The sequence below is a fragment of the Delphinapterus leucas genome, chromosome 3 (assembly GCF_059928025.1).
Source record: "Delphinapterus leucas isolate spDelLeu-1000000601 "Yukka" chromosome 3, BTC_Dleu_Yukka2, whole genome shotgun sequence".
Classification (NCBI taxonomy): domain Eukaryota; kingdom Metazoa; phylum Chordata; class Mammalia; order Artiodactyla; family Monodontidae; genus Delphinapterus; species Delphinapterus leucas.
The window spans coordinates 119,638,691-119,663,807 of NC_143131.1; the positions used below are offsets into that span (position 1 = coordinate 119,638,691).

General features: G+C 54.4%; 1 protein-coding gene across 2 annotated transcripts; it reads right to left on the bottom strand.

The window, feature by feature from the left end:
• Positions 1 to 52: 52 nt before the first annotated feature.
• ARAP3 (ArfGAP with RhoGAP domain, ankyrin repeat and PH domain 3) lies at positions 53 to 24,021 on the bottom strand. Of its 2 annotated transcripts, XM_022589956.2 has the most exons (33): positions 23,912 to 24,021; positions 21,720 to 22,263; positions 21,547 to 21,608; positions 21,330 to 21,441; positions 17,343 to 17,543; positions 17,128 to 17,197; positions 16,738 to 16,858; positions 16,464 to 16,648; positions 16,277 to 16,383; positions 15,846 to 16,045; positions 15,662 to 15,747; positions 15,319 to 15,501; positions 15,098 to 15,233; positions 14,358 to 14,474; positions 13,759 to 13,906; positions 13,549 to 13,651; positions 11,483 to 11,702; positions 10,727 to 10,790; positions 10,317 to 10,480; positions 7,723 to 7,935; positions 7,347 to 7,452; positions 6,114 to 6,261; positions 5,719 to 5,787; positions 4,961 to 5,035; positions 4,748 to 4,862; positions 3,030 to 3,158; positions 2,817 to 2,950; positions 2,497 to 2,579; positions 2,366 to 2,401; positions 2,167 to 2,230; positions 1,929 to 2,066; positions 1,688 to 1,726; positions 53 to 1,120 (listed from the first exon to the last, which is right to left on the bottom strand). In XM_022589956.2, exons 2-33 carry the CDS (start codon positions 22,244 to 22,246, stop codon positions 635 to 637), a joined length of 4,641 nt encoding a protein of 1,546 aa, XP_022445664.1. In that variant the 5' UTR covers positions 22,247 to 22,263; positions 23,912 to 24,021; the 3' UTR covers positions 53 to 634. The 2 variants fall into 2 exon arrangements, with proteins under 2 accessions (XP_022445664.1, XP_022445665.1); XM_022589957.2 differs by lacking the exon at positions 1,688 to 1,726 and having other exon boundaries at positions 23,912 to 24,020.
• Between the last annotated feature and the right edge of the window lie 1,096 nt (positions 24,022 to 25,117).

Genomic DNA, 25,117 nt, shown 5'->3' on the forward strand with positions numbered 1-25,117 from the left:
AAAAAAAAAAAAAAAAAAAAATATATATATATATATATATGTTGAATAATTGAATGAATGAAGTAAAAAATGGCAGTCTTTTTGTTCCAAGGTTTATTAACAGTGACGCATCCTTTCTGGCTCCTCTTTGCCCCAGTTCCCAGCCCTAATCAACCTCCCCACTCTGGGGCTTCACTGTAGTCTCTGAATGTTGAAGGTGGGGTAGGATAAACTTGGAGATCATTCAAATCTGTGCCTTCCAAATCTTTTTTTTGTTAACGCATAAAACCATTCTTTTCAAACCCAAGATCTCTCATAGAACCCCTACATATCAAATACATAGAGCGGAAGTTGCCCTTCTCGAGGGAAACGATGTGGGGCTTACAGCTCTGAGAAACAGTTTGAGATTCACCATTCTCCTTATTTCAGTTACTTCATGGTACAGGTAAGTCAGCAGAGGCCCAGAGAGGCACCAGAACCTGTCTTTCTCTGAGCAGGACGCAGCCTCGGGAGCTCTCGGCCCCGTTCTCCTTCCACAGCACCATACTGGCTTCTAGAGTCTTATCAACCAGGGCAAAGGATGCTCCCAGCAGGGTCTGCCATGGGGAGAGCTTGGGCCTTTGGTTACCTACCCCTCAGACTGCTGGTCCCAGGGTCATGTGAGGGGCTGGCTGGGGGATGGACTGGAAGTGCAGGGAGCTTGGGTGGGGAAGCCAGGTGTCTGTGTCGGAAGGCCATTGGGGCTCGGGGGCTGGGGGCTGGAGGGCTGAGAGGGGCTGCCCAGGCCTACGGTGGTCTCTCCCTTCCTCAGGATGAGGCTGCTGAGCTCCTGGAGCAGCTGCTCCTCCAGGGACCCATGTGACTGGGGGCTGCTCTTTGAAGGGGGCCCCGGAGGGGGCTCAGGTGGTCTCTCCTCCCAGCCCAGGGGGCCTGCTTTGGGCAGAGGAGACTGATCAAAGGACCGCTGGCTGGCCAGTGGGGTCTCTGGCTTGGCTGTCCGCTCCGGTGTGATGGAGAAGGAGGTGGAGGTGTCTTCGGTCAGCTCGGGGAAGGCCCCCACTTCCTCATATACCGGCTCCTCGTACACAGGCTCCTCCAGTTCCTCTTGCTCCTCCACAGACCCCTGGGATGACTTCATCGGCTGGATGGGAATGGGGGTAACCAGAGGCAGGTACAGAGTTAGAGTTACCAGATTATTAATCGCTAACATTTATTGAGCTCTTCCTCTTTACCAGATGCTGCAAAATACTTTGCATGTATGATGTCAAAAACAACCCTGTATGATGGTTACACTGCAGGTGAGTGAGCTGAGGTACAGAGGGGTTAAGTAAGTTGCCCAAGATCACACAGTTAAGTAAAAGGTGGTGCTGGGGCTTGAACCCAGGTCTGTCTGACTCCAAAATGCATTCACGTAACCACTTCCCTTCCATTTCTCAGATCCTGTGACCACTTCCCCCTTTCCTCACCGCATCCTACCATCCCTTGTTTTCCTCATTCCTCTTGGTCCCAATATCTCTCTCTCTCTCTCTCTCTCTCTCTCTCTCTCTCCCTCTCTCTCTCTCTCTCACACACACACACACACACACACACACTCTCAATGATGGTCTGCATCAGGACAAATACAGAGAGCACACCGGCTCAGGCAGCACAGAGGAACACAGGGACACAGGGTTGACAGGCACACAGCTGGAGCAGGCACAGTACTCACAAAGAACATGGACAGGGTCCTCCGGTTGTGAAGTCGCCGCTGGGCACAGGTGGGGTGGGGAGGCAGGGAGGGAGAGACACAGAGACACAGTGAGGCCTGGCAACAGGAGGCAGGTGTAGAGATTGGGGCATAGAGAAGGCAGAGGGGGCACCAGGCTGGCAGGCACGCCACTCCTTTCTGCAGTGTGGCAAGGGCGTGAGCAGGGACCCGGAGGGGTTGGGGCAGGCTAGGGGGACCTCACCAGGGTCTGATTGGCAGAGAGGAGGGTGGCCCCACTGTCATCCCCACGGATGGGCAGCAAAGGCATGGTGCCAAACTTCTGACGGGCGAGGTCAGAGGAGGAACGGCGTCGTAGGACCACTGGCTGCTGGTCGTCATGCTGGACAGAGGGTGAGGGGATGGCACTGGTGGGCATGGGAGGTGCTGAGGATCAGTGCTGAGTCCACAGACCTACCCCTCAGCTCTCTCCTTCCCCTCACCTGGGCTTTGAGGATGCTGGTGGCCCAGTCCCACATCTCATCCTCGTCTGTGCAGGACAGGTAGCTGGGGGTGATCAGAGGGGAATCAGCAGGAGGGGAAGGGGTCACAGCTAGAGGGATGGAAGATAGAAAAAGCGAGAAGGTAGAGGACAGGGAGCCTGACTGGGCCACAGGAGAAGCCAGGCTGGGAGGTACTCACAGGTGCATCTTCTCCAGGATCAACGTGAAGCCCCACCTGAGAGGCAAAGGAGAACAGTGATGGGTGATCGGAAAGGCCAGCAGGGTGGCAGCAGGAAGGCTCTAGAAGTGTGGACTGGGGAAAAAACTCACGGGCTGGGAGGCTTGAACTTCTTGCGGATTCCCAGGTAGACCTTGGCACCTTCCAAAGGCCACTCCCGTTCTGGTTTAGAGCTCTGACAACGCGAAGGCAGTCAGTGAGGTTGAGAGAGGAGAGAGAAGGATCGTGGTTAAGGAGGTCAAGAAGTCATGGAAGCACTGGGGTTGTGTGAGGTCAAAGGGTCACAGAAGTCAAAGGGCCAGGGAAGCAATGAGATTGATGAGAACATGGGCTGTGGAGTGACAGGGTCAGTGCCATCAGGGCTCCTCCCACACGGCCACCCAGCATCCCTCCCTGCTCGCCTAGGGCCCACCTTCTTCTCCTTGAGCAGCAGGAGGCAGCGGCCACGCAGCAGAAAGAATCTCTCCTGGAAGCGGTTTCCCAGCAGGCGGGGCGGTTCTTCCCGACACCGCAACAGGCCCACCCGTGGGCTCTCACGGCGGATACCTGGGCACAGATGGGCAGGGCTAGGTGGAGGGTCCCTGAAAGAGGCCTGGGAGGTGCTGGGCTGAAGCAGGAGGCTCACCTGTGAAGAGGCAGCCGGCATGGGCCAGGGAGACTTTTCTCAAGAGCAGGGAGGCCGAGCAGGGCTCTGGGAGCTGGCACCATTGTAGGGCCTGCTCTAGGACCCTTTCCTTGGGGTGCAGTGGTCGCTCTAAGGGGCAAGATGAGGGTAGGTATCAACCAGATATCGATCCACAGCCTGGAGCGCCCCCCTCCTCGCCCACCAGTCACTCATTCATTCATTCGTCCATTCCACCATCCAGCCACAGACATTATTTAGCACTGACTGTGCCAGGTGCTGGGCTGCCCTGGGGATACAGTGGGGAGCATGAAACACACGGCCTGCCTTCACAAAGCCCACAGCCTGGCGAGGGAGCAGAGAATAACAGATAAGTAAATGAGGTAACTAAAGACAAACCATTATTCTGAAAGAAGCAATAAGAAGCTGAGAGACAGTAACAGGGCAGCTACTGAGACAGGGTGACCAGGCAAAGCCTTTCAGAGGAGGCATTTGAAGGGATTGGGAAGAACAAGCCACGCTGAGATCGGGGGAAGAAGACTCCAGGTGTGACAAAATGCAACACCAAAGGGCCTGAGTTAGAAAGATGTGCTTGAGGAACTAAACAGTCAGTGTGGCTCAATCAAAGAGAATACGTTATGTGAGACGAGGTCTGAGAAACAAGCGAGGGCCAGACATTCAGGGTCTTGTGGGCTACAATAAGGGGTTTGAATTTTATTTTAAGTTCAATGGGAAGCCATTGGAAGGGTTTAACCAAGCGAATAGCATGATGATTTATGCTTGAAATGCTCATTGACTGCTGCGCAGAAAATGGATTGTTGGGGGGCGAGAAGGGAACATTGGCCAGCTATGCCCTTTCCCGGGCTGTACATTTTAGTGGTTAATGCTGGGAAGCAGAAAGATCATGGTGATTTCAACTAGGTTGGTGGTAACAATGGAGATGGAGAGGTGATAGATTCGAAATGACTCAAGAGGGCTAGTTGCCCATTGGGTATGAAGATGAAGGAAAGGAAGGAGTCCCAGAAGACTCCCAAGTGTCTGTCCTTGATAACTGGGTGAATGCTGGTGCACTGACCAAGTTAGGGAAACTAGGAAATGGCTTGGGCATTTTGTTAGGGGAGGGGACTGGGAACTGAGTTTGGTCTTAGACTTTTTTTTTTTTTTTTCATTTTTTTTTTGGCTGTGCCACGCGGCTTGTGGGATCTCAGTTCCCCAACCAGGGATCGAACCCGCAGCCCCTCCAGTGGGGGTATGGAGTCTTAACCACTGGACTGCCAGGGAAGTCCTGGTCTTAGACGTTTTAAATGTGAGATGCTATAAGATGTACAAGTGGATGTGTCAAGTAGCCAGCTGGATATGTGAGTCCGGAGCTCAGAGGAGAGGTCTGGGTCACACATAAACGTTTGGGGGCCGGCTTATTAATGGCATTTAGAGCCATGGGAATGGATGAGCTCATCCAAGGAAAAAATGTAGACAGAGAAAGGAAGAGGGTTGAGGACTGAGCCCTGGGTCCCTCCAGCATTTGGAGTCTGGGCAAAGGAGAAAGAGAAGCCTCCTTTGAGGTGGAAGGGAAACCTAGGTTCTGTGGGGTCCACGAAAGCCAAGAGAACAGAGAGTACTGAGAAAGAGCAAGTGGACAACTGCATATCTGGTAACACATAAGTCTTGGTGACTTTCACCCCGCACCACATGTGCACGCGCACATGCACGGTCATACTCACCAAGCTCCCCACGCTCTCGAATCTCAAACGTCACCCACAAGTCCATCCCGGCTGCCGTCCCCCGAATCTCCAGTACCTGGTTAGTCAGCTCCTCGGCAGTCAGTGTCGGGGACACCTGGGGTCAGGGCAAGAGCAGAGGACCCGTGCCGGTCAGGCCATTGCCCCTGTCCCCCACCATCCTCTCATCTCCCCTCCTGTCCCCTCAGGACTGACCTTCAGGGTGACACAGTTGTCTGGGAGCTGCTGCTCTATAAAAACCTCCATGATGAGGTCTCCAGCCTGGGACAGCTGAGGGGAGGGGTAAAGAAATCAGGAGGACCCAGACGGTGCAAAGAATCAAGGTCAGAGGACTCCTCAGGTTGCCTCATGAGTGCTTCCCCGCCCCACAGAAGCCTCCTCCCAACCCTCACTCCAAACATCGCTCAGGTCCTTCAAAGAGAAAAAACTCCAGGCATGGCGGAACTGTGTACAGAGCTTCCCAAGGCAGTGCAGTTGTGCTTGGGAAGACAGGTTTGGAGTCAGACTGTCTGGGTTCCAACTCTGCCGCTTGCTACAGTACAACCTTGAGTAAGTGACCCTCCAAACCTCAGTTTCCTTGAAAAAATGGGACTACCTACCTCCTGGAGTTGGGTGATGCTAAAGTGAGAGTACAGGTGCTTGGAATATAATTAGTCCTCAGCTGTTTGCTACTGTATTTGTTATTCTTCTCACCTATTTGTCTAACTTAGCTAACCCTTCCTTGGATCTCTTACACATGAAACTGAAGTGCTCCTGCCACCCTTTTGTAAAGAATCCTCATGGTGGAATAAATGGAGCAATTCCTAAACCAAACCCCCTCCCCAAAGCACTCCTCTCCTTGGGTTTCCTGTGTCCCAAAGAACTGAGGGCCAGTGTCCAGAAGCAGAAGGTCACCTTCCTGTCCTGATGTCCCCTCCTGGCCCACTCGGGAGTCTAGGGTCAGGACAAGTTACCTGCACATCCTTCCAAGTGGTGATAAGACTGACCTCCAAGTCAATCTGAGCTACCTGGTCAGGGTCGATCTGTGGAAGAGCCAAAAGGGTGAAGGTGTGTGTGTGTCTGTGTGTGCATTGGGGGGGGGGGGGTGGTGGGCTGCCGGGAAAGGAGGGAAGCAGGGAGAGATGTGCAAGACCGGAGCACCTGTAGGAGAGGGTTAGAGGCCAGAAGAGCTAAGAACCAGTGGGGCAAGCATGTTAGGAGCATAGTTGCAGGAGATTGGGGCCCAGGGCTCTGGGAGGTGGTCCCTGATGCGGAAGACCTTCAGAGGGCTAGGCTGGGCCTTTGTTAGGGTGAGCAGGATCCAGAGTCCAGGAAGAGGGACTGTAGGTCAGGGGTTGGGAAAGCTTACATCAAACACAGAGATGTAGCCGTCAATGAGTTCCTGCAGCACCCGCACCTCATGCTCCCCCCGCCCGTCCGTCTGGAACACGCTGGGTGCAAATAGCAGGGCCAGGTTCCGCGTGCACATCTGGTTTAGAGCCGCACACTTTTGCACCCTGCAGGGGGGTGTGAGGGTCATGAGGAATGCAGTGAGCTTCCGCTCACTCGTTCATCGACCCCTCCCTTCATTCAGCAAAAGGTTATTGAGTCTCTACTGTATGCCAGGCCCTGAGCTAAGCGCTTGAGATACGGCAGTGAGTTAGACAAAACCCTGGCTCTAAGAGCTCCCAGTCTAGGGGAGAGACAGACTTATAAATAGGGGTCAGCAAACTTTTTATGTAAGGGGACGGAGAGTAACTATTTTAGGCTTTCAGGCTATACAGTCTGCTGTGTAGGGTGAAAGGAACCATTGAAAATATATAAATGAATGGGCATGACTTTATATTTTATGTACAAAACTTTATTTACAAAAGCAAGTAATGGGCTGGATCTGGCCCACAGGCCATAGTTGTCCAGTCCCTGTGATATAGTGTAATCAGGACAGCAGAGCTGAGGCTCACCCCGGAGTCACTTAAAACTCTGTCTCCCCAGTAGACTGGTAAAGGTAGGTGTGCATCTTATTCTTCTTTGTGTCTGCAACATCTAATCTTTGCCTGGCATAGAATAATAAATAAAACAAAATAATACTGATTGCTCACCATTTCTGAACGCTTACTACATACATGCCAGGTGCTGTAGTAAGAAGCTTACAAGGATCATCTCATTTAAATCTCGTATAACCTATGAGGTGGATACTATTCCTTATACCATCTTCCTGTTACAAATGAGGAAACCGAGGCTCAGAGACAGCAAATAACTTCTCTAAAGCCACACGCTAGGGAATTTCCTGGCGGTCCAGTGGTTAGGACTCTGAGCTTTCACCGCCAAGGGCCCGGGTTCAGTCCCTGGTTGGGGAACTAAAATCCCGCAGGCCGCGCAGCGTGGCCAAAATAAATAAAAAATTAAGGTCATGCGCTAGAATAGTGGAGCTGGATTAAGGCCTAGGTCTGTCTGACTCCAAAGTCCACGCTGTGAGCCTTTATGTTGTGATACCTTCACTTAACAATTATCTGTGGGATGAATATGCGAATGTAAACCAGGGGGTTGGACAGAGGTGATGAAGGGTCAGGGAGGAAGCCTGCGGGGGTCTGGCTGTACTGACCGATAGAGATGCCCAATGAGGGTGGCCAGCGTGCGGCGGTTGACCCGTGGCAGGCAGCCAATCACTTCTTTGTATTTCTCCAGGCGCTGGTTCTTCTGGGGCAGCTCTGGGGATGGGATGGGGAAGGGTTGGAGAGGGTCAGGGAAGGAAGAGTAGAGGGATTTTTAGAGAAACAAACCCAGGATGGATGTGTTTCTGCCCCCTTCCCACCTTGCCTTGAGCTGAGTCCCTGGGTGATCTTCCAGTGGGGGAGTATTGGGGAGGGCGGCCGCCCAATCCCACAGGGGAGGCTCAGGGATTCTGGTGGGGCAGGTGGAGTTCCTGGTTGGGTCTTGGTTGTCGGTGAGGAGTTCTTAGGGATCTTGGGAGCACCTACCGGCAGCCTCCCTCCAGCGAGGCAGCAACCGAGCAGAGGTCACAGGGTCATCAAGCTCTCGAAAGAAGCGTTTGAGCGTGTCAGTGACATCCTCCACAAAGTGCTCCCCTGGTCGGAGCTTCACTGACCGGGCATCCCGCCGAAACTCAGCCAGGAGCCGCAGGCTGCGGGCGCGGGCGCCCCCTTTCCGGTATACGCCCTCCAGCCGGAGCCCTGAGAACGGCCATCATCTCAGCTCACCGCTGCCCAAAGACCTGCCACCACCCACCCACCATCCTGTCTGTCACCCCTCATGGTATGTGGCTATTGGAGGTAGGAGGGTCAGAGAGGAAGAAATCGGCCTCTGTGGTCTTGCTTCTCGGGTCCCTGCTCCAGCCCTCATCATCGGAAGGTCCTTGCCTAATCACACAGCAGCACCCTTCACGCTCTCTCTTTCTCCCCTCCCCCACTTTGATCTTTAAATAGCACTCTGAAATCTCATTACACTCAGGCCTCCTTATTCACAGGTTCTATACTTATGAATTCATCTACTTGCTAAAGTTTATTTGGAGCTCCCGAATCAACACTTGTGGCACTTTGCAGTCACTTGTGAACATGCCCAAGTGGAGAAAATGTTGAGTTGCCTGATGGACATGTTTCTAGCTAAGGCCTCATATGGTAAACAAGTATCATTTTGTGGTATAGTTAAAGTCACATTTTTTGCATCTTGTGCTTCTTTTTGGGGGGGGGATTTCACTGTTTAAACTAGCCCCCAAGTGTAGTGCTGAAGTGCTGTCTAGTGTTCCTAAGCACAAGAAGGCTGTGATGTGCCTTGTTGAGAAAATACATGTGTCAGATAAACTTTGTTCAGGCATGAGTTGCTGAGTATTGCTGGCTGTGAGGTCAAAATTAACGAATCAACAATTTATATTAAATAAAGTATCTTTAAAGCAGACTCACAGATACAGAGAACAAACTAGTGGTTACCAGTGATGAGAAGGAATGGGGGAGGGGCAGTATAGGGGTAGGGGAGTAAGAGGTACAAACTATTGGGTATAAAATGAGCTATAAGAATATATTGTACAACACAGGGAAGACAGCAAATATTTTTGAATAACTACAAACGGACTATAAACTTCAAAAATTGTGAATCACTATATTGTACCCTTGTAATTTATCTAATATTATACTTCAATAAAAAAATTTTTTTTAAAGATGAAAGCTTGGAACTATACTCAATATCTTATAATAACTATAATGGAAAAGAATATATATATATATATATATATATATATAAAAAACTGAATCACTTTGCCATATATTTGAAACTAACACATTCAACATTATGAATTAACTATAGTTCACTTTAAAAAAAAGAGGAAAAAAAATGGAAGCATAAAAATAAAGTGTCTTTAAACAGAAACACACATAAAACAAAGTTACATATTGATCAATTAATGAAAATATGACCAGAGTTTCCCAGGAACCTAACCCTATATTTCCACTGGGGCAACGGTTCAGCATTCATTGATCCAGTCCTTACAGTGACTTTATAGAATATAAGTACTGTGAATCACGAGAACTGACTGTATTTGTTTTCTTAATTATTACCCATCTCTCCCACCAGTCTCTGAGCTTCATATAACCTTCCTCGTTCACTGCCATATCCCCCGTGTCCGGCACAGGGGAGCAGCTCAATAAACATTTGTTGAACGAAGAGTGGCAGTGCGGGAACTGTGGAGGAGCAGGGAAGAACACCCACATTTTCCCCAGGGCTTTTTCACTGGGCCTCCTACTTCGATACTCTTATGAACACGAGGGAGGCTGGGAAGGGGATAGGGGTCTAGTGAGTGGGGGAAGTCAGTGCACGAGGCTACTGCCAAGGCGTGGAGAATGTCTTTAGCCACTGACTATCCCTTGTCCGTGTAGTAAGCACAACTACTTGTCGGTGCATGGATGTGCCTTTTTCCCCTTGACTGTCCTCCTTAGCTTTCTGTGAATTTTCCTTCTCAAGAGCCCAGCCTTCTAAAGAGGGTTTGCGGGGAAAAAAGATTCAACTTAGTCCTTACTTGGGAAAGAAAATAAAACGGAGGCCAAAAACTCACAAAGAATTCTGGGAACCCCTTGCATAGCTGATCCTTTATGGCTGGAAAACCTCCCACACAGAATAATTCTGCTCAGAGCCCCAAGGATTTTGCTGCACAGCGTGGCTCTTGCCTTGTAGCTGCCCCCTCTTTGTTCTCCATGGCTCTGCATCTCCAGTCGCAACTCAGTGCCACCCTCATTCCATGCCCACGCCCCAGTAACAGCTGCCTTGGAACACTTCACTACCTGCCAGGTCCTGCGCTAAATGCTTTACATGTGTTATCTCACTATCACAACTATCTTGGAAGATGACACTGTTAGTAGCCCCATTTTAAAGATGAGGGAACTGAGGCTCACAAAAGCAAAGCAGCTTGCCAAGGGTCATACAGTCGTTGCTGTCAGGCTGCAGTCTCTGGAGGCAAAGCTTTTGAAGGCAAATCACACACACACAGGGCAAATACCTGCCCCCCCCCCCCCCGCTGCGCCCATGTTCCCCATCCCCCCCTCGGTGTCAGCCAGTACCCACTCACCATGCTGAGTGACAAAACTGATGCAGGCATCCACAATGATGGGGATGTCACCCCGGCTCATCTGCTGCTCCTGCAGCCCTGTGCCTCCCCCGCCGGCTGCCCCGGCAATGGCCGCGTTCCATGCTGAGAAGTCTAGCCGGCCCTCTGCCTGCAGATACAGTGTCCTGAGACCCAAGAGACCTGAGTCAGAGCCAGCTCCAGAGGAGTCCTCCGACTAAGAGGCCCAGGAGCACAAGGACCAGACTTCCCAGAGACACCAGCAGGGGGCAACAACACCCAACCCAGACAGGGACCCTGAACTAGGGAAGTGACTTTGAGGAAGTGGGCAGTGGTCCAGCAGGCCAGGGTGGAGGGTGTGAGCTGTGCTCTAGAAAGGGGGGCCCAGAGTCAAGGGTAGTGGCAAGACTTACCTTCCTGTCTCCACCAGAACCAAATGCTCTTTCTTGTCTGGGGTGTCAGTGGCTGAGACCACACCTGGGAGGAGAATCATTGGACATTATCATCATTGTCGTCTTCATCATAGTGACTAACATTTATTAAGCATTTAAGGTATGTAGGTTCCATGCTAGGAGCCTTACAAACAATACTGCAATAAATCCTGTGAGTTACATATTGTTATCCCCATTTTACACATAAGCTCAGAGAGGTTAAGTAACTTGCCTCAGATTACCTGCTATAAAATAGAACTCAAGTTTGTCTCCAAAACCTCAAAACACTATCCTACACTGTTCCTCTTTTAAGAGGAAATGAGAATTCCCAGTCCCTTCTCCCAGTTCCCAACAAGCAAGCAACTCCAAATAATGGTAATAACAATAACATTTATAACAAATAACATTTATTGAATACCTACAAGATGCCTCCTGACAGGCTCTGTGATAAGTGTTTTACATGCATTGCCTTATCTGAAACTCATTACAACCCTAATATTGTGCCTGTTGTGAAGATGAGGCAACTAAAGCACAGAGAGGTTAAGTAACTTGTCCAAGGTCACACAGCCAGTAAGTGATGGAGGTGGGGGGTCTAAATCTGGGCAATTTGACTCCAGAACTTGTGCCTGAATCCACTATTCCTGCTGTCTCCCATAGGGGCCCCCAAATAGATGAAGGTCCACTACCCACCCTAACTCCCCATAGCCACCCTTCATCCCTGCCCCCAGCCCTGCTCACTGATCTCCTGTAGCCGGCGCAGATGAACCATGTCCTCGGGGGCTGGGGGGCCCGGGCCCGATGCTGGGCACAGGAAGAGGTGATCTCCACGAAGAAGTCCGAACCCAGAGAGCCAGAGGCCAGGGGCCAGGGCAGTATGGGAAGGGGACCGCAGCCACAGGCGGCCCAGCCGCAGCAGCCCAGGGCCCAGCAGCTGGTGACAGCTCAGTGGGGAGAACCACTGTGAGGCAGGAGGACAAGGGGAGAGAGGAAAATAGGGAAAGAGACAAGGAGTGGGGGAGAGAAGTAAGAGTGAGAGGGATGGGGAAAGGCAGAGAAAAACATGGAGAGAAAGCCAAGGAAACAGAGGAATGAAAGGGATGGGGAGAGAATGAAGGAAAGACCGGTGAAGGAGACAGGAGATGGATGGACAAAAATAAGAAAGAAATGCAATTCAATTTGATTTGCTCCAGCCAACCCAGAGAAGATCCCTGTGTGGCAGGCAGCCTTATGCCCTTAATTGGGATGTAGGGGAAGACAGAATGGGTAGCTACATGCTGTAACCGAAGAGTCACGAGGCCCCGGGAAGTCCCACCCTCTTGGGGCCGGGCAGAGGCTTCATGGAGAAAGGACTATTCGAGGTGAACCTCAAGGCAGTGCTTCTCAAGCTACTTGCGGTGAAGGAACAGGGAGTTTTAAAAAAATGTTCCAATCTGTCACTAACCAACACTTTCATTAAAAAGCAACAAAATGAATTACTAGAAAAATGAAATGAGAAGAATTACAAAATAAGCCCCCAATTTTTAAAATTAGATTGCACACATAAAATCTCTCTGTCAAATTGCTATGAAAGACTCTAAATGCGGACTCAAGCCCTGTACTTAAGCTGTCATGGGCCATAACAGAGTCCCTGGGCCAGGATGGGTTAACAGACCACACTTGGGGTAGCACTGCCTTAAAGGATGGGCTAGATTTTTGGAGAGTAGATAATACGAAGAGACTCGGACCTGGCTGGGAGGGCCATGACAAAGCCCTTAGAGGATACGGAGATAACTTCTTGGTGTGAGGAGTTACAGGCAAACCAGGAGAGTGGGGCCAGAAGCCAAAGCAGGGGAGTATTTCCCACAGAGGAGTGTGAGGTGCAGAGACTACCTGGTGAGGCCAGAAGGAGGCCCTTGGACTTTACCAAGGGCAGGTCACCAGCCACCTGCAGGGTAGCAGCTCAGAAGAGTATGGCAGAGGGGGGCAGCCACAAGGGGTTAAGGAGGAACTGCAGGCTGCCAGAGCACACAACTTTCTAAGGAGTTGTCAGGAGGGCACCAGGATGGTGAGTTGAAGGTGGAGCAGGGCTGGGGGAAAAGCTGTTTAAGGATGGGAGCGATTGTCATCATCATTGCCATTGCTACTTCAACACCCACAGGCGGAGGGCTTGCTGCGTGCCGGGCAGTGTAGGCCTCGTGTGTCACTTAATCCTCAACGCTAGGGGGTGGGGTCTTTTACACCACTCTACTCACATGGAAGAGCTCACATGTGAGAGTTGGAGGACTCAAGTCCCAGGATATCTGACTCTCGCGCCTGAACTTTTAATGCCACAGAGGGGATGCAGGGTGGAGAGACAGTGGCTTGCCTGGGAATGGAGAAGGTGGAACAGATGAAGGCAGCTTTGCCTGTGGACTTGGAGATCTGAGAGTTGGGGGAAGGGAGTGGGAGTCAGAGGCAGCCTCTCTGTGGGAAGAGGCCCAGCACAGTGAGGTTTGGCCCATGAGCTTTGGAGACAGAGGCCTGATTTTCGTCCTGTGCCCCGCTGTCTCCTAGCTCTGTGACCTTGACCACGTGACTTCATAACCTCTGAGTTCTTTAGGTGTGAAGTATTAATAATCCTTACCTCTGAGGGTTGTTGTGAAATTTAACTGAGACATTGAGTGGGCAGCGTTTAACACAGGGCCTGGTACAGAATAAGCGCTCAGTCAACCTTAGCTGTTAGTGGAAGGGGTAGGAGTGGCTGTAGGAATAAGAGAGGACAGGATGGGGGCAGGTGGGGACACGGAAACCATGAGCTGTCAGGGAGGGGGTCTCGGCTATCTCACCTTGCCCACAGCGCTGGTCCAGGCCTCCAGACTGTCAGCTCCATCTGTGCCAAAATGCTGGATCCTCCCCCCAGTGAGGACGAGCTCAAAGGAAAAGGGGAACCTGGAGAGAAGATGAGGTCCGGGCGGAGAATGGGGGTGAGTGAGGGGGTTGGCAGGCTCAGGCTCAGGAAGGGAAAAGGGGAGTTCAGGGAACATGGCGGGTGTTACCTGTCGAGGTCACCTGGGTCAGTGGGTGGGGGGTTCACACCCAGACATACGACATCCTGGGGCTGGATGAGGTTGAGGGGTTCAGGGCTGCTTTCTGACACAAACATTTCCAGAGCCGCACCCAGCACGCACCACAGTCGGGGGGGAGCTAAGAAGGAAACTGATGGTCAGCAGGTGGCTGACCTCTGTCCCCACTGTCAGAATTCCCATTTACCAGATATTTATCCTATGCCAAGCCCTCTGCCTGTGTATGATCTCATGTAATCTTCACGGCTCTACGAGGTGGGTTTTACATTCACTCCTGTTTTGCAGAAGGAGAAACTGAGGCTCAGGATTTGAGCAGCTTGCCCAAGTCACATGGGTAGAAAGTAGCAGAGTTGGGATTTGACCTCCACAGTCTGACTTCAAAGCACAGCCTCTCAACCATCACCCAATGCTGCCACCTGCCACGGTCCCTCTCTGACTCCCGGCACCCAGCCCACTCCAAGGCATGTCCCATCCCCGTCCTCTCCTCCCTGTCCCTCTATGGAACACCCGTGCCCATCCTGGTTTCTGCCCACCTCCTCGCATCCCAGAGGATTTCTGCCCTCCCTTCTCACCATCTCGGCCCCTGCGAGGGGGTGGCGGTCCAGCTTTGTTGCTAATGGGACCACAGTACAGGAAGCTGCTGTAAGCGGCAGGCACCACCACCTCATTGTACACGCCAGGGGAGGGGTCTGCAAGGGGAAGGAGAAGTGATCAGGTCAAGCCAGTGTAATGGGACGGCCTGACCTCCTTGGGAAGGGATTGAATCAAGCAAGACAGTGGGACCCAACTCCACTGGCAGCATGGCCAAGTAGAGCCCAGTGCGGACGTTTCACCACCTAGATTAGAAAAGAGCGTGGCAGGGAGTGACGAGGCTTCTAAGCCAGGCCTTGCCCACTGTCTGTCCCCACCACAAGTCAGCTCTGGGTGGAGGCCTCAGAGGATGGGCCATCCTGTAAGTGTCTTGGCCCGTTTGGCACGACTACTTGAGACCAGCCTCTATAACATGACCATTTCTATGATCAGACTACCCCTGGGGAGGTGGGACCCGGCCTACTGGTTGATCCCATCAGGGGTCGGCCAGCAGTAACACCTCAAACCTCCAGATCCATTCCAGACAGTGGTCATTTCATAACATCAAGAAATAGGACCTGGAGGACCTGGAGGGTTGGGAAACTGCCCAGGCTGGACCATTGTGATGGGCTGGGTGAGAGGTATTTGCCCCTCCCCTCCCCCCACCCCCCGGAAGAACCAAGGCTCAGATCGGGGCTGGGAGTTCTTGCAGGGAGAGAGAGGAGGCATTTGTGGGGATTACCTGCGGGCAGGAGACCAGGGAAGCTGCCATCGAGGGCTGGAGGGGACCAGGGCTCCTCTCCCTCAAAAGCCTCGACGCAGAGGAGCTGGGTCATGTTCTTTAGCAGGTTGGGTCCCGCCACAGCTGTACACAGTGCCTACAGGGAGAACACTGCAAGTTTAGGCATTTCAACTCAGAGACTGCTTTCCCCGCTCCCCATCAGCCCCGGCCCTCCCTCCTACCTGGAGAAGCTGGCTATGATCTGGATACTGAGGGTGGGGTTTCCGGAAGAGACCTAGCCGGTACTTCCGGGAGATGAACTCTCCCCGAGGGCCAGGGGTGGTATCTGGATGCAGCCCTTCACCTGGGGGTAGCGCTCCTGCCCAGAAGCGGTTGGCACGATCATTTCCCAGGACAATGAACAACTGTAGGATGACAAGGGGCAGAGGCAAGTGACAGGAACTCAAGAGTCCCCGGACATTCCAATCCTGCCCCAAGCAGGACCCAAGGCCTCTTCTGCATGCTCTCCTTCCATCCGCAACCCCAGCCCCCCACACAAACTTTCCTCCTCTTCAGACTCCTCACCTGCACTATCTCATTACTCCAGACACTTGTGTCCAGCTTCAGGCTCTGCACCTTGGAGATCCCAGAACCCAGGGCCCGGTGCTGACCTGTTAGGGTGTGAAGGGCATGTGGCAGGGGCACCCTGAGCCCTCCTGCCCCCAACTCCCTCCTTCGCCCCATTTCAGCTACAGGCTCCAGCCCTCACCTGCGCACTGCTTGCAGATGACCACCCCCAGGTTGACAGCGGCCCAGTCCGGGCGGGAAGCCTCACAGTCCGCACAGTGCCGGTTTGCCCGATTGGACCAGATCTTCTCAGCCACCTCGTAGTCAGACAGGGTCTCGGTTACTGCTTCCTGCAGAGCGGCCGCCCAGCTCTGCCGAGCCCCCCCAGACTCGGCTGTGAAGCTGAGGGGTGGACAGCCAGTCCGTGGGCATGGACACACCCCCCGACCTGTTCCATCCCCCTGGCCACATGTGGGCCAGCCCAGACCTTCCTGACATCCTTGACCCTGTTCACTGGCCTCCTGTCAGTGCACGCCCACTGAATCCTACTGAGGAGGTCCCGGGTCCTCTGCACCCCTGTGCCTCCACCAACGTCTCTCCCCGAGCCTTGCCTCCTGCCAGTCTGGGCCCCACCTGAAGCAGCGATGCGGTGTGAGCAGGTCGAAGCTGCGACTCTTGGTCTCCCGGACACTGCAGCCTTGCAGTTCAATGAAGCAGATCCCGATGCCCAGAGAGAAGGCCTGGCAGGGTCGGGGCAGGCACAATGAGGCCAGAATGGGCTATAGGTCAGGCCCCTCGGCCCCAGCCCGGCCCTCCTCACCTGCTCACTCTTGTACAGGGCCAGCTCTCCGGGGCTCAACGCAGCAAACACCTTGGCCTTGTGCCCACGCAGCTCCAGCATGCCCGTGCGAAGGGGTCGGGGTGGCTGCGGGGGCCGGGGGTGGCCCAGGAGGCGCTGCTCCTTCAAGCAGGATTGCACCGTGGAGCACCACGTATCCCGCTGAGCTGGCGGGGGACAGGGAAGAGGGTCAGCCGGCTGTGTGCTCACCTGGCCTCCCCAGCCCTGCCCTGGCCCGGGAGGCCCTGGCCCTCACCCTCGCTCTCTGTGCGGAACACGAACACCCTCTGGCCGGTGACGACCTGGAACTTGTTGTCCTTGCTGCTGCGGGTCATCTCGATGGCTGTCAGAGGGATCACACCCTTGGGGAAGGGGTCCTGGGGGGACAGACCATTGGCCCATGGGGACAGGAACTCAGCCCCGTGCGCTGACCCCGGGGGGGCCAGTGCCAGCTTTTAATGAGATCAGCGCTCACTCCGCAAGCAGTGGGCGCAGCTGCTAGCCTAGCTCCTTTAGATGCTGACATCAGTCATGCGGTACGCGCCTCCCCCACCAGGGCGGACTGGCCCTCCAATCCTGAGCCTCCCTTAGCCCTCCCTCTCCCTCTCCCTCTCCCCAGGCCCCATGTAGCATCTCCCGGACCCACCTTATCGCTGCCAAAGTACATCAGACTCCTCCCATTGAACTGCACAAAGCGCCTCTGGAAGACGTAGTTTCTGGGGAAGGCAGGGGCCGAGATCAGTAAGTGATGGAAGCTGCATCCCGGGGCGTCCTAGGAGCTGGGAGCACTTGGGGCCTGACCTCCACCACCACCACGCAGCCTCCCAAGCCCCCCTCCCCTGCCATTCCCAGCAGCCCCACCCCTGAGGGGAGAGCTTGTCTAGCCAGCCACTGAGCAGGGGCGTGGGGCGGTCTGCCGTGGAGGAGAAGCTGGCATAGGGTGAAATGAGGTCATCGTTGGTCTCCGCGTCCAGGGCGGGCAGTGAGAGGGTGGAATCCCCCGGCAGCTCAAGGCTGGCATAGCCAGCGTCCTCTCGTGCCTCCAGGTCCTGCCTGCTGAGCCTGTGGGAGCCAAGACAGAGAGGGACACACATTAGACCCAGTTCCCTGGACAGCCCCACCCTCAGCGCCTAGTGGAATGCCTGGCAGGTACTGGATCTGCTTTTCAAACAGGGGAACAGGGAGGTTGAGAACCCAAAACACTAGCATGGAGCTTCTTCCCCGAGCACACTTGGACTTTGCATTTGAAAACTTCCAGTCTGGGCTTCCTTGGTGGCGCAGCGGTTGAGAGTCCGCCTGCCGATGCAGGGGACACGGGTTCGTGCCCCGGTCTGGGAAGATCTCACATGCCGCGGAGCGGCTGGGCCCGTGGGCCATGGCCGCTGAGCCTGCGCATCCGGAGCCTGTGCTCCGCAACGGGAGAGGCCACAGCAGTGAGAGGCCCACGTACCGCAAAAAAAAAAAAAAAAAAAAACCAACCAAAACAAACAAACAAAAAATTTCAGTCCTTCGCCTCTGCCATTAGGATTACTTGGCAGAAAATTTGGGGAAGGGCTGAGTAGATGGCTTTCTGCCACAGTTGCCCATATCTCATCAATAAGCCTGACTGGTTCTTGCTCCAGAAAGTTCTTGCCTTTCTCTCTGGGGACCACGCTTCCATCAGTTCTCACCGAGGTGAAGGGAATCGCCTAACTGGTCACCTGCTCCCACTCGCACCCTCCCACCAAACATCCGTTCTCCCACTGACACCAGAGTGCTCTTTTAACAATGCAAATGAGAGCATTTCACTCACCAGCATGAACCTCTACAATGACTTCCCATTTGCATTTAGGATAAATTGAAATTCCTTACCAGGGGCTGCAAGACTCTGTACAGTGAGACCCGTGGCAACTCCCCTGACCTCACCCTGTATCACCCTCACCTTGGCTTACTACAGTCCAGCCACATTCTCTTCCCCAGTTCGGAGCCTTTGCACATGGTGTTCCCTCTGCCTAGAGCATGCTTCCCTGGGCTGCTTCTTCTCATCCTTCAAGTGTTCCTTCTCAGAAAGTCCTCTTTTATTCTCTAGCACTGTCCAGTGGTTCCTTACCTCAGCTGCACAGAATCACCCAGGAAACTTAAAAATACCTGTATATGAGCCCCACACCAGGCACTTAAATTTGAGTCTGTGGGAATGAGGCCCAGGCATCTGTTGTTTTAAAAGTTCCCCAGGGGGCTTCCCTGGTGGCGCAGCGGTTGAGAGTCCGCCTGCCGATGCAGGGGACACGGGTTCACGCCCCGGTCCGGGAAGGTCCCACATGCCGCAGAGTGGCTGGGCCCGTGAGCCATGGCCGCTGAACCTGCGCGTCCGGAGCCTGTGCTCCGCAATGGGAGAGACCACAACAGTGAGACGCCCGTATACCGGTAAAAAAAAAAAAAAAAAAAAAAGTTCCCCAGGTTGTAGTGCAGCTGAGGTTGAGAACCTCTACCCCATTTGTTTCCTACTTCACTGAGAAACTGAAGCCATCAGACGAGAATCCCCGCAGACTCCCAGCGCCTCATCTGCCCCATTTCACACACACACTGCCTTCCTCCTGGTACTGGAATAAATAGCCCTGTCTAAAGCCGGTCCGTCCTCTGAGCACTTGATCCTAGTCCCCTCACCTACACAACGACATCGCTCCAGACTTTCTCTCTTTTCTCTCCCCTACATCAGCTAGTTCTCCCTCTCTACCAGGTCATCCCTATTCACCTATGAACATACGTAGCATTCTATGCTATAAAAACCCCCTTCTTGACTCCACTTCTACTCTCAGTAACCACTCCAACTCTCAGCTCTGCTTTGCAGAAAAACTCCTCAAAAAATGTTGTCTTCACATTTGCAACTCCTCTCCTTCCGTTCTCTCTTGAGTCCACTCTGATCCAGCTTTCATCCTCAGCACTTGTCAAGGTCCCGAGCGACCTCCGTGTTACCAGTTCCAGAGGTCAATTCTCAGCCCTCAACTTACCCAACCTCTCAGCAGCATCTGACATAGCTGACCTCTCCCTCCTCCTTGTACATTTTCTTCACTTAGCTCCTGCGGCATCAGCTTCTCCTGCTTTTCCCTCTGCTTCACTAACCATTTCTTTTCAGCCTGTTTTGCTGATCGTTCTTCTTCTCCCAAACCTCTTGATACTGGAGTGTGCTTGGTTCTCTGCTCTATCAACGCTCAGTCACAGCTACATATACCCATCCAAATGCTGACAACTCACAAATCTGGATCTGCAGCTCGGACCTCGTCCCCAAACTCCAGGCTTGTACATCCAGTGGCCTATTTGCCACCTCTTCTTAGGTGTATAGTACACACCTCAAATTCAACACATCTAAAACTGAACGCCTAATCTGCCCCCCACCTACCTCTGCTTTATGCCCAGTCTTCCCCATCTCTGACCATGGCAACTCGAGGGACTTCCAGTTGCTCAGAACAGTGCTGTGGAACTAAATCTTTGAAATGTGGTTGTTTCATAGTTATAGCACAGCTCACACCAGACTAGCCCCGTTTCATGCGTTCAGCAACCACACTTGTTTACTGGCCACCACAACGGACAGTACAGGCTCAGACCAGAACCCCTGAAGTCATTCTTGACTGCTCTTTTCTCTCACACCTCAATTTACCAGAACGGTTTGCCTTCAAAATACAACCCAAAGCAACCACTTCTCACCATCTCCACTCCCATCACGCTAGCCTGAGATGTCTCACCTAGATCACTGCAAGAACCTCCTAACTAGTCTCTCTGCTTCTGCTTTTGCCCCCTACAGACCATGCCCAACACAGCAACCAGAGGGATTCTTAAAATGTAAGTCAAAACCCTTCCAGGGCTTCCCTGGTGGCGCAGTGGTTGAGAGTCCACCTGCCGATGCAGGGGACACGGGTTCGTGCCCAGGTCCGGGAAGATCCCACATGCCGCGGAGCGGCTGGGCCCGTGAGCCATGGCCGCTGAGCCTGCGCGTCCGGAGCCTGTGCTCCACAACAGGAGAGGCCGCAACAGTGAGAGGCCCGCGTACCGTAGAAAAAAACAAAAAAAAACAAAAAACCTTCCGGTGGCTGCCTTCCCATTTCACTTAGAGTAAAAGCAAGTCCCTACAAGGTCCTACCCATCTGGCTCCTTTTACAGCTCTGATGGCAGCGTCTCCCCCAACTCTTCCCACCCTGCCCCACTCTGCCCCAGCCCGGCCGACCCTGTCATCACTCCTGGATCCCTGTGGGCAACTGGCCTCTTTAAAGCCTCTATTCTGGCCACTCTTCCCGCCTGCAACACTCTTCTCCTAGAAGAGGGCTAACTCCGTCCCCTCCTTCAAGTTTTGGCTTGAATGTCATCCTCTTAATAATGGCAACTCTTAATGAAAAACTGCAGTCCACTCCCCCCTCACTCCATCCCAGCCCTCTTACCCGGTTCGATTTTTTCCATGGCACTTATCACCTTTTAACGTATGGTGTAGCTCATTTATTATATCTGTTGTTAATTAACTATCTCCCCACAAGGGCAGGGATTTCTGATCTATCCCAAGTATCTACAACGATATCCGGCATTCAGTAGGTGCTCAATAAAGATAGTTAAATGAAGGAATGAAAGGCACTTCTCCCTATTTTAAATCATACATCCATTTCTTTGTCTACCTGTTTTATTTCCTGTCTGTCCCCACTGAGTCACAAGCTCCCTAATGGGGCACTGGGTCTGTCATATTCATCCTGTACCTCAAGAACCCGGCTGGCACACAGTGGACACTCAATGCACATTTGACAAATAACGGGGAACACGGCCACCACCAGCTCAACCGCTCCTCAAGCTGCCCCTCTTCCTGCCATCATCATGCTATGGACCACTCACCTGTGTTCAGCCCTTTCCTGACAGATAACTCTGCCTTCTCTTCTGTCGGGGACCCCTGGGACCCCCACAGGCTGGACACCATAGTACAGGCAACCAGGGTCCATGATGTGCACTGGCAGGAGGAAAAAAAGGGGAGACAGGGAAGAGGTCAGGTGAGAGTGTCTGACGTCCTGAAGGGCACTGCCCCTCTTCCCCCAACCCATGATAACCCACCTACCTGTGCCCGTTGTGGGCCTGAGGGCAGGAGTGGGGGCAGTTGTCTGGGAGCTGTCTGGGGCCCTTAGGAGAAAGGTCTAGTGTCATTAAAGGAAAGAGAAGGAAGGACAAGTCCTCATGCCCTGTTCCTCCCTGCCCCCAGCATGGGATCCCCAGGGAGCCAACTCCACTCACATGTCCTGAGCTGTCTGTGCCCCGCCTCTTAAGTCCAAGCCGAAGTAGATGGCATTGGGCATCATCTCCACAGTATTCAAGGCTGAAGGCTGCTCAGAGGAGGACCTCTGAGGGACAGGAGGGGACCTCGGGCTGGCCTCTGGGCTCTTGGATGCTTCTGGTCTCCAGAGAGCTGGACTCAACCCAGGCCTCTGGGTGGTGGTGGGGCCACTGAGCCCACCAAATACCGTCCTGGGCTTAGGCACAGGCTTGGGGGGCTGCGCTTGGGGGACTGGGCTGGGCGATGGCTCCATGGCACTTTCCAGTTGGGGATCCGGGGAGCCCTCTGCCGTGCCCGCCTGCAGCAGGCGCAGAATGCGTTTCCGATGCCCTGTGGCGTTGATGCCCAATTGCCTCAGCTCCTCGTGGCCCAGGCCCCGGGCTGCACCCGCTGTAGCCAGGCCATGCCGCCGGAACACGTCTGCATACTGCTCCAGGTGCACCGTGGCCAGCCACACAGCGATGTCCAGGTCCTGAGGGGCAGCCATGGGGGCTCAGGCCATTGCTGGGGGGAGGGGCAGGGTGAAGGGAGGGCTCAGGCTGAGATTCCCCCTCCCTGTGCCAAAGTCTGAGGCCTGGACAGGGGTACCAGACTCCAGTCTTCCTCCAAAGAAGAATGACCAGAGGCCTGTAATCCGGGGGCAGAGCCACCCCAGAACATGCTTTCTCATTGCAGGTGAACCCCTTCATTTGCAGATGAGGAAACTGAGGCCCAGGGAGGGGAAGAGGCTTTCCCAGGGCTCACAGCAAGTTGGCTTATCGATGGCAGTGCTGGTCCCTTAGCTCCTGCCCACCCTGTGTCCGGGTCAAAGCTCTGCCTCTGCATTACTGCACGTTCAACTAAGTAAGTCTGGGACAAGAGGCCGGAACCCTGCCCCTGCAGGGTGAAGGGGGGATGGTGGGGAGGAAGGGCCCACGATGCGCCCTAATCCTGCTGTGGCACAGCGTGGGGATAGGGCAGCTGTGGCACAAGAGGACAGGGGAGATGCAGATCCCACTCCCGCTGGTTTCCAGAGCTGAGGTACAGGCTCGGGCCATCCTAATCCTGGACGTTCCCAGTTCCCCCTCCCCTTCCACCTATTGTCTCTGCTCAGACTTCCTTCCTTTCCCTCCGGCTCTGGCTGCCCCCACATCCTGCCTCCCTTGGTCAGGCTGCCCAGAGAGCTCTAAGCAGTACCGACATCTGAGCAGAGGCCACTTGGGGAGTGAGGATGGGGCAGAGAACTGAGTCAGAGAGATTAGGGACCAGGGGTACACCAGGGTCTTCACTCTGCAGCATCTTCTCACATACGTGTGTGCAAACAGGAGCACCCACCCTGCAGGAACTCACAATGTGAAATGACATCCCCCACCTCTGCTTTCTCCAAGTCCTCCTTCGCCCTGCTCATGCCTTTGGACTCAGGTCTCTGAGGCTCTGTCCCATTCCACCAGCCTGACCCTGACCCTGCTCTACTGCCTAGACCTACCTTGGATTCTGTCTCCCTGAGTTTTATCTCTGCCCTGTCCCTGTCCCTACCCCACTCCATCTCCATCTCCATCTCTACCTCTAAATCCATCTTGGTCCCTCTCCTTGTTTTGCTCTCTGTCATTAAGCCTCTCCCTGCCTCCGTCTCCAATTTTAACTAGATCTTCGGTTTCATCTGTGTCTCTGGCCACATGAAACTGGCTCTAGGTTTCTGTCTCTGCCTCTGCCCTGACGGCTCTCTCCCAGTTTCTCTCCTGCGGGGTCCCGGCCAGGACTCCCTCTCGCCCCAGCATCAGCTCTGGCCTCTCTGCCTCTCTGTGTCCGAGCCCCTCCCCAGGCTAGGGCCGGGGTGCTGCGCCTCCCGCCCTGACTCAGAGTCCAGTTTCCCGGTGACTCAGGCCCGACTCGAGGGCATGAGACTGGGAACTAGGAGGTGCGCGGGGCAGGAGTGCGGGGGGTGGGGGGGGGGGGCGGGCCAGGCCGCGCGGAGCAGCTCCGGCTACGACGAGGGAGGGGGCAAGGAGGGAGGGGGCAGAGACCGGCAACCCGAGGGAGGGGCAGTCGCGGCGGGGAGGGGGAGAGGGGAGGGCCCCCGGCGCGGAGCGGGCCGGGGATCCCACGAACGCTCTCGAGGAGGTGATGGGGAGGAGTCTGGGAGGCAGGGGCCCGGGGGTGCGGGGGTCCTCACCTCACTAAGCGGCTGCAGTCGGCTCCCAGGTGCCCGACGCGCTGCCGTGGGCTCCGGGTCCTGCCGCGCCGGCCCCGCCTCCCCTCAGCCCTCCCCCGACGGGGCCCAGCCCCGCCCCGCTCGTCGGTTCCCTCGGCGGGGCCCCGGCCACTCCTTGTGCAAGCGGCGGCCTCCAAAAGGTTTGGGCTCCTTACCCAACCGCTGGGCTTATCTCGCAGCCTGGCAAGCTCAGCCCCTTTAGGGGCCAAGAAAGGGGGGGACCGGAACAGGGTTGGAGGCCGAGACAGCCTTAGAGAGCAGGACAAAAAGGCAGAGACCAGACGGAGATGGGGACAGGGGTAGAACCAGAGAGAGAAGGAGAGTGCTGCGGAGGACAGCTTTGCATGCCCTCCGCTGTTCCCTCCCCGTCCGGCCGAAAGGGGAGGGAAAAGAATAGGGCCTTAAGTCCCCAGGGCATCTCTCCCACGCCCCGCAGGGTGGCTGGATTCTGGTACCCAGTTAATGAGGGAACAGAAGCTGATATCCACAAGTCACGGATATCCACAGCCTTCCAAGCTGGCGAACTTTCAGGAGCCCAGCCGTATGACCTGGGGGAAAGAGGCAGAGGCCCAGAGGAGGAGTCCGCGACTGCTTCTCCCTCTCCAAGGGCCTGGTCTAGGTTTCTTCCCAGAGATGAAGGTCAGGTTTCGGGGCTGCCTTTTTGAAGATAAGGCTGGTGCTCTGTAAGCACGGTGACCCGGCGAGCAGCCTTTGCATCCTGGGGCGAAGGCCCTTCTCCCCACCCACCAGTGCAGTTTGTGTGTGTGTGTGTGTGTGTGTGTGGTGAGGGGGGCGGGAGAGGGGTCCCTGAGGAGAAACGGCCCTTCTCCCCTCTCGGGATCTTGCCTGGAGCCCTAACCTTAGAGCCTGCCCCCAAGAGCCTGAGGCGCCTCCCCCTCCGAGTGGGGCTGGCCTTTAGCTGTGTGTGGCGTTGGGGGGCGGGGTAGGGGCGCCCGCTGGCCGGGCTGTGCTTTCCGGTTTGTATGAGAGGAAGTTGGCTGTGAGCAGACACAGGAACTATCAGTAGCTAGGGGAAGACCCCTGCCTGAGGGGAAGGTGAAGGGAATGTGGGGAAGTGGTCCCCGCCTCTCCCAGCTGCCCCAGCTTGTAAGGGGACTGCCATTTTCAGCCTCCTGGAGCCCTTCTAGCTGAGAAAGAGAATGATAA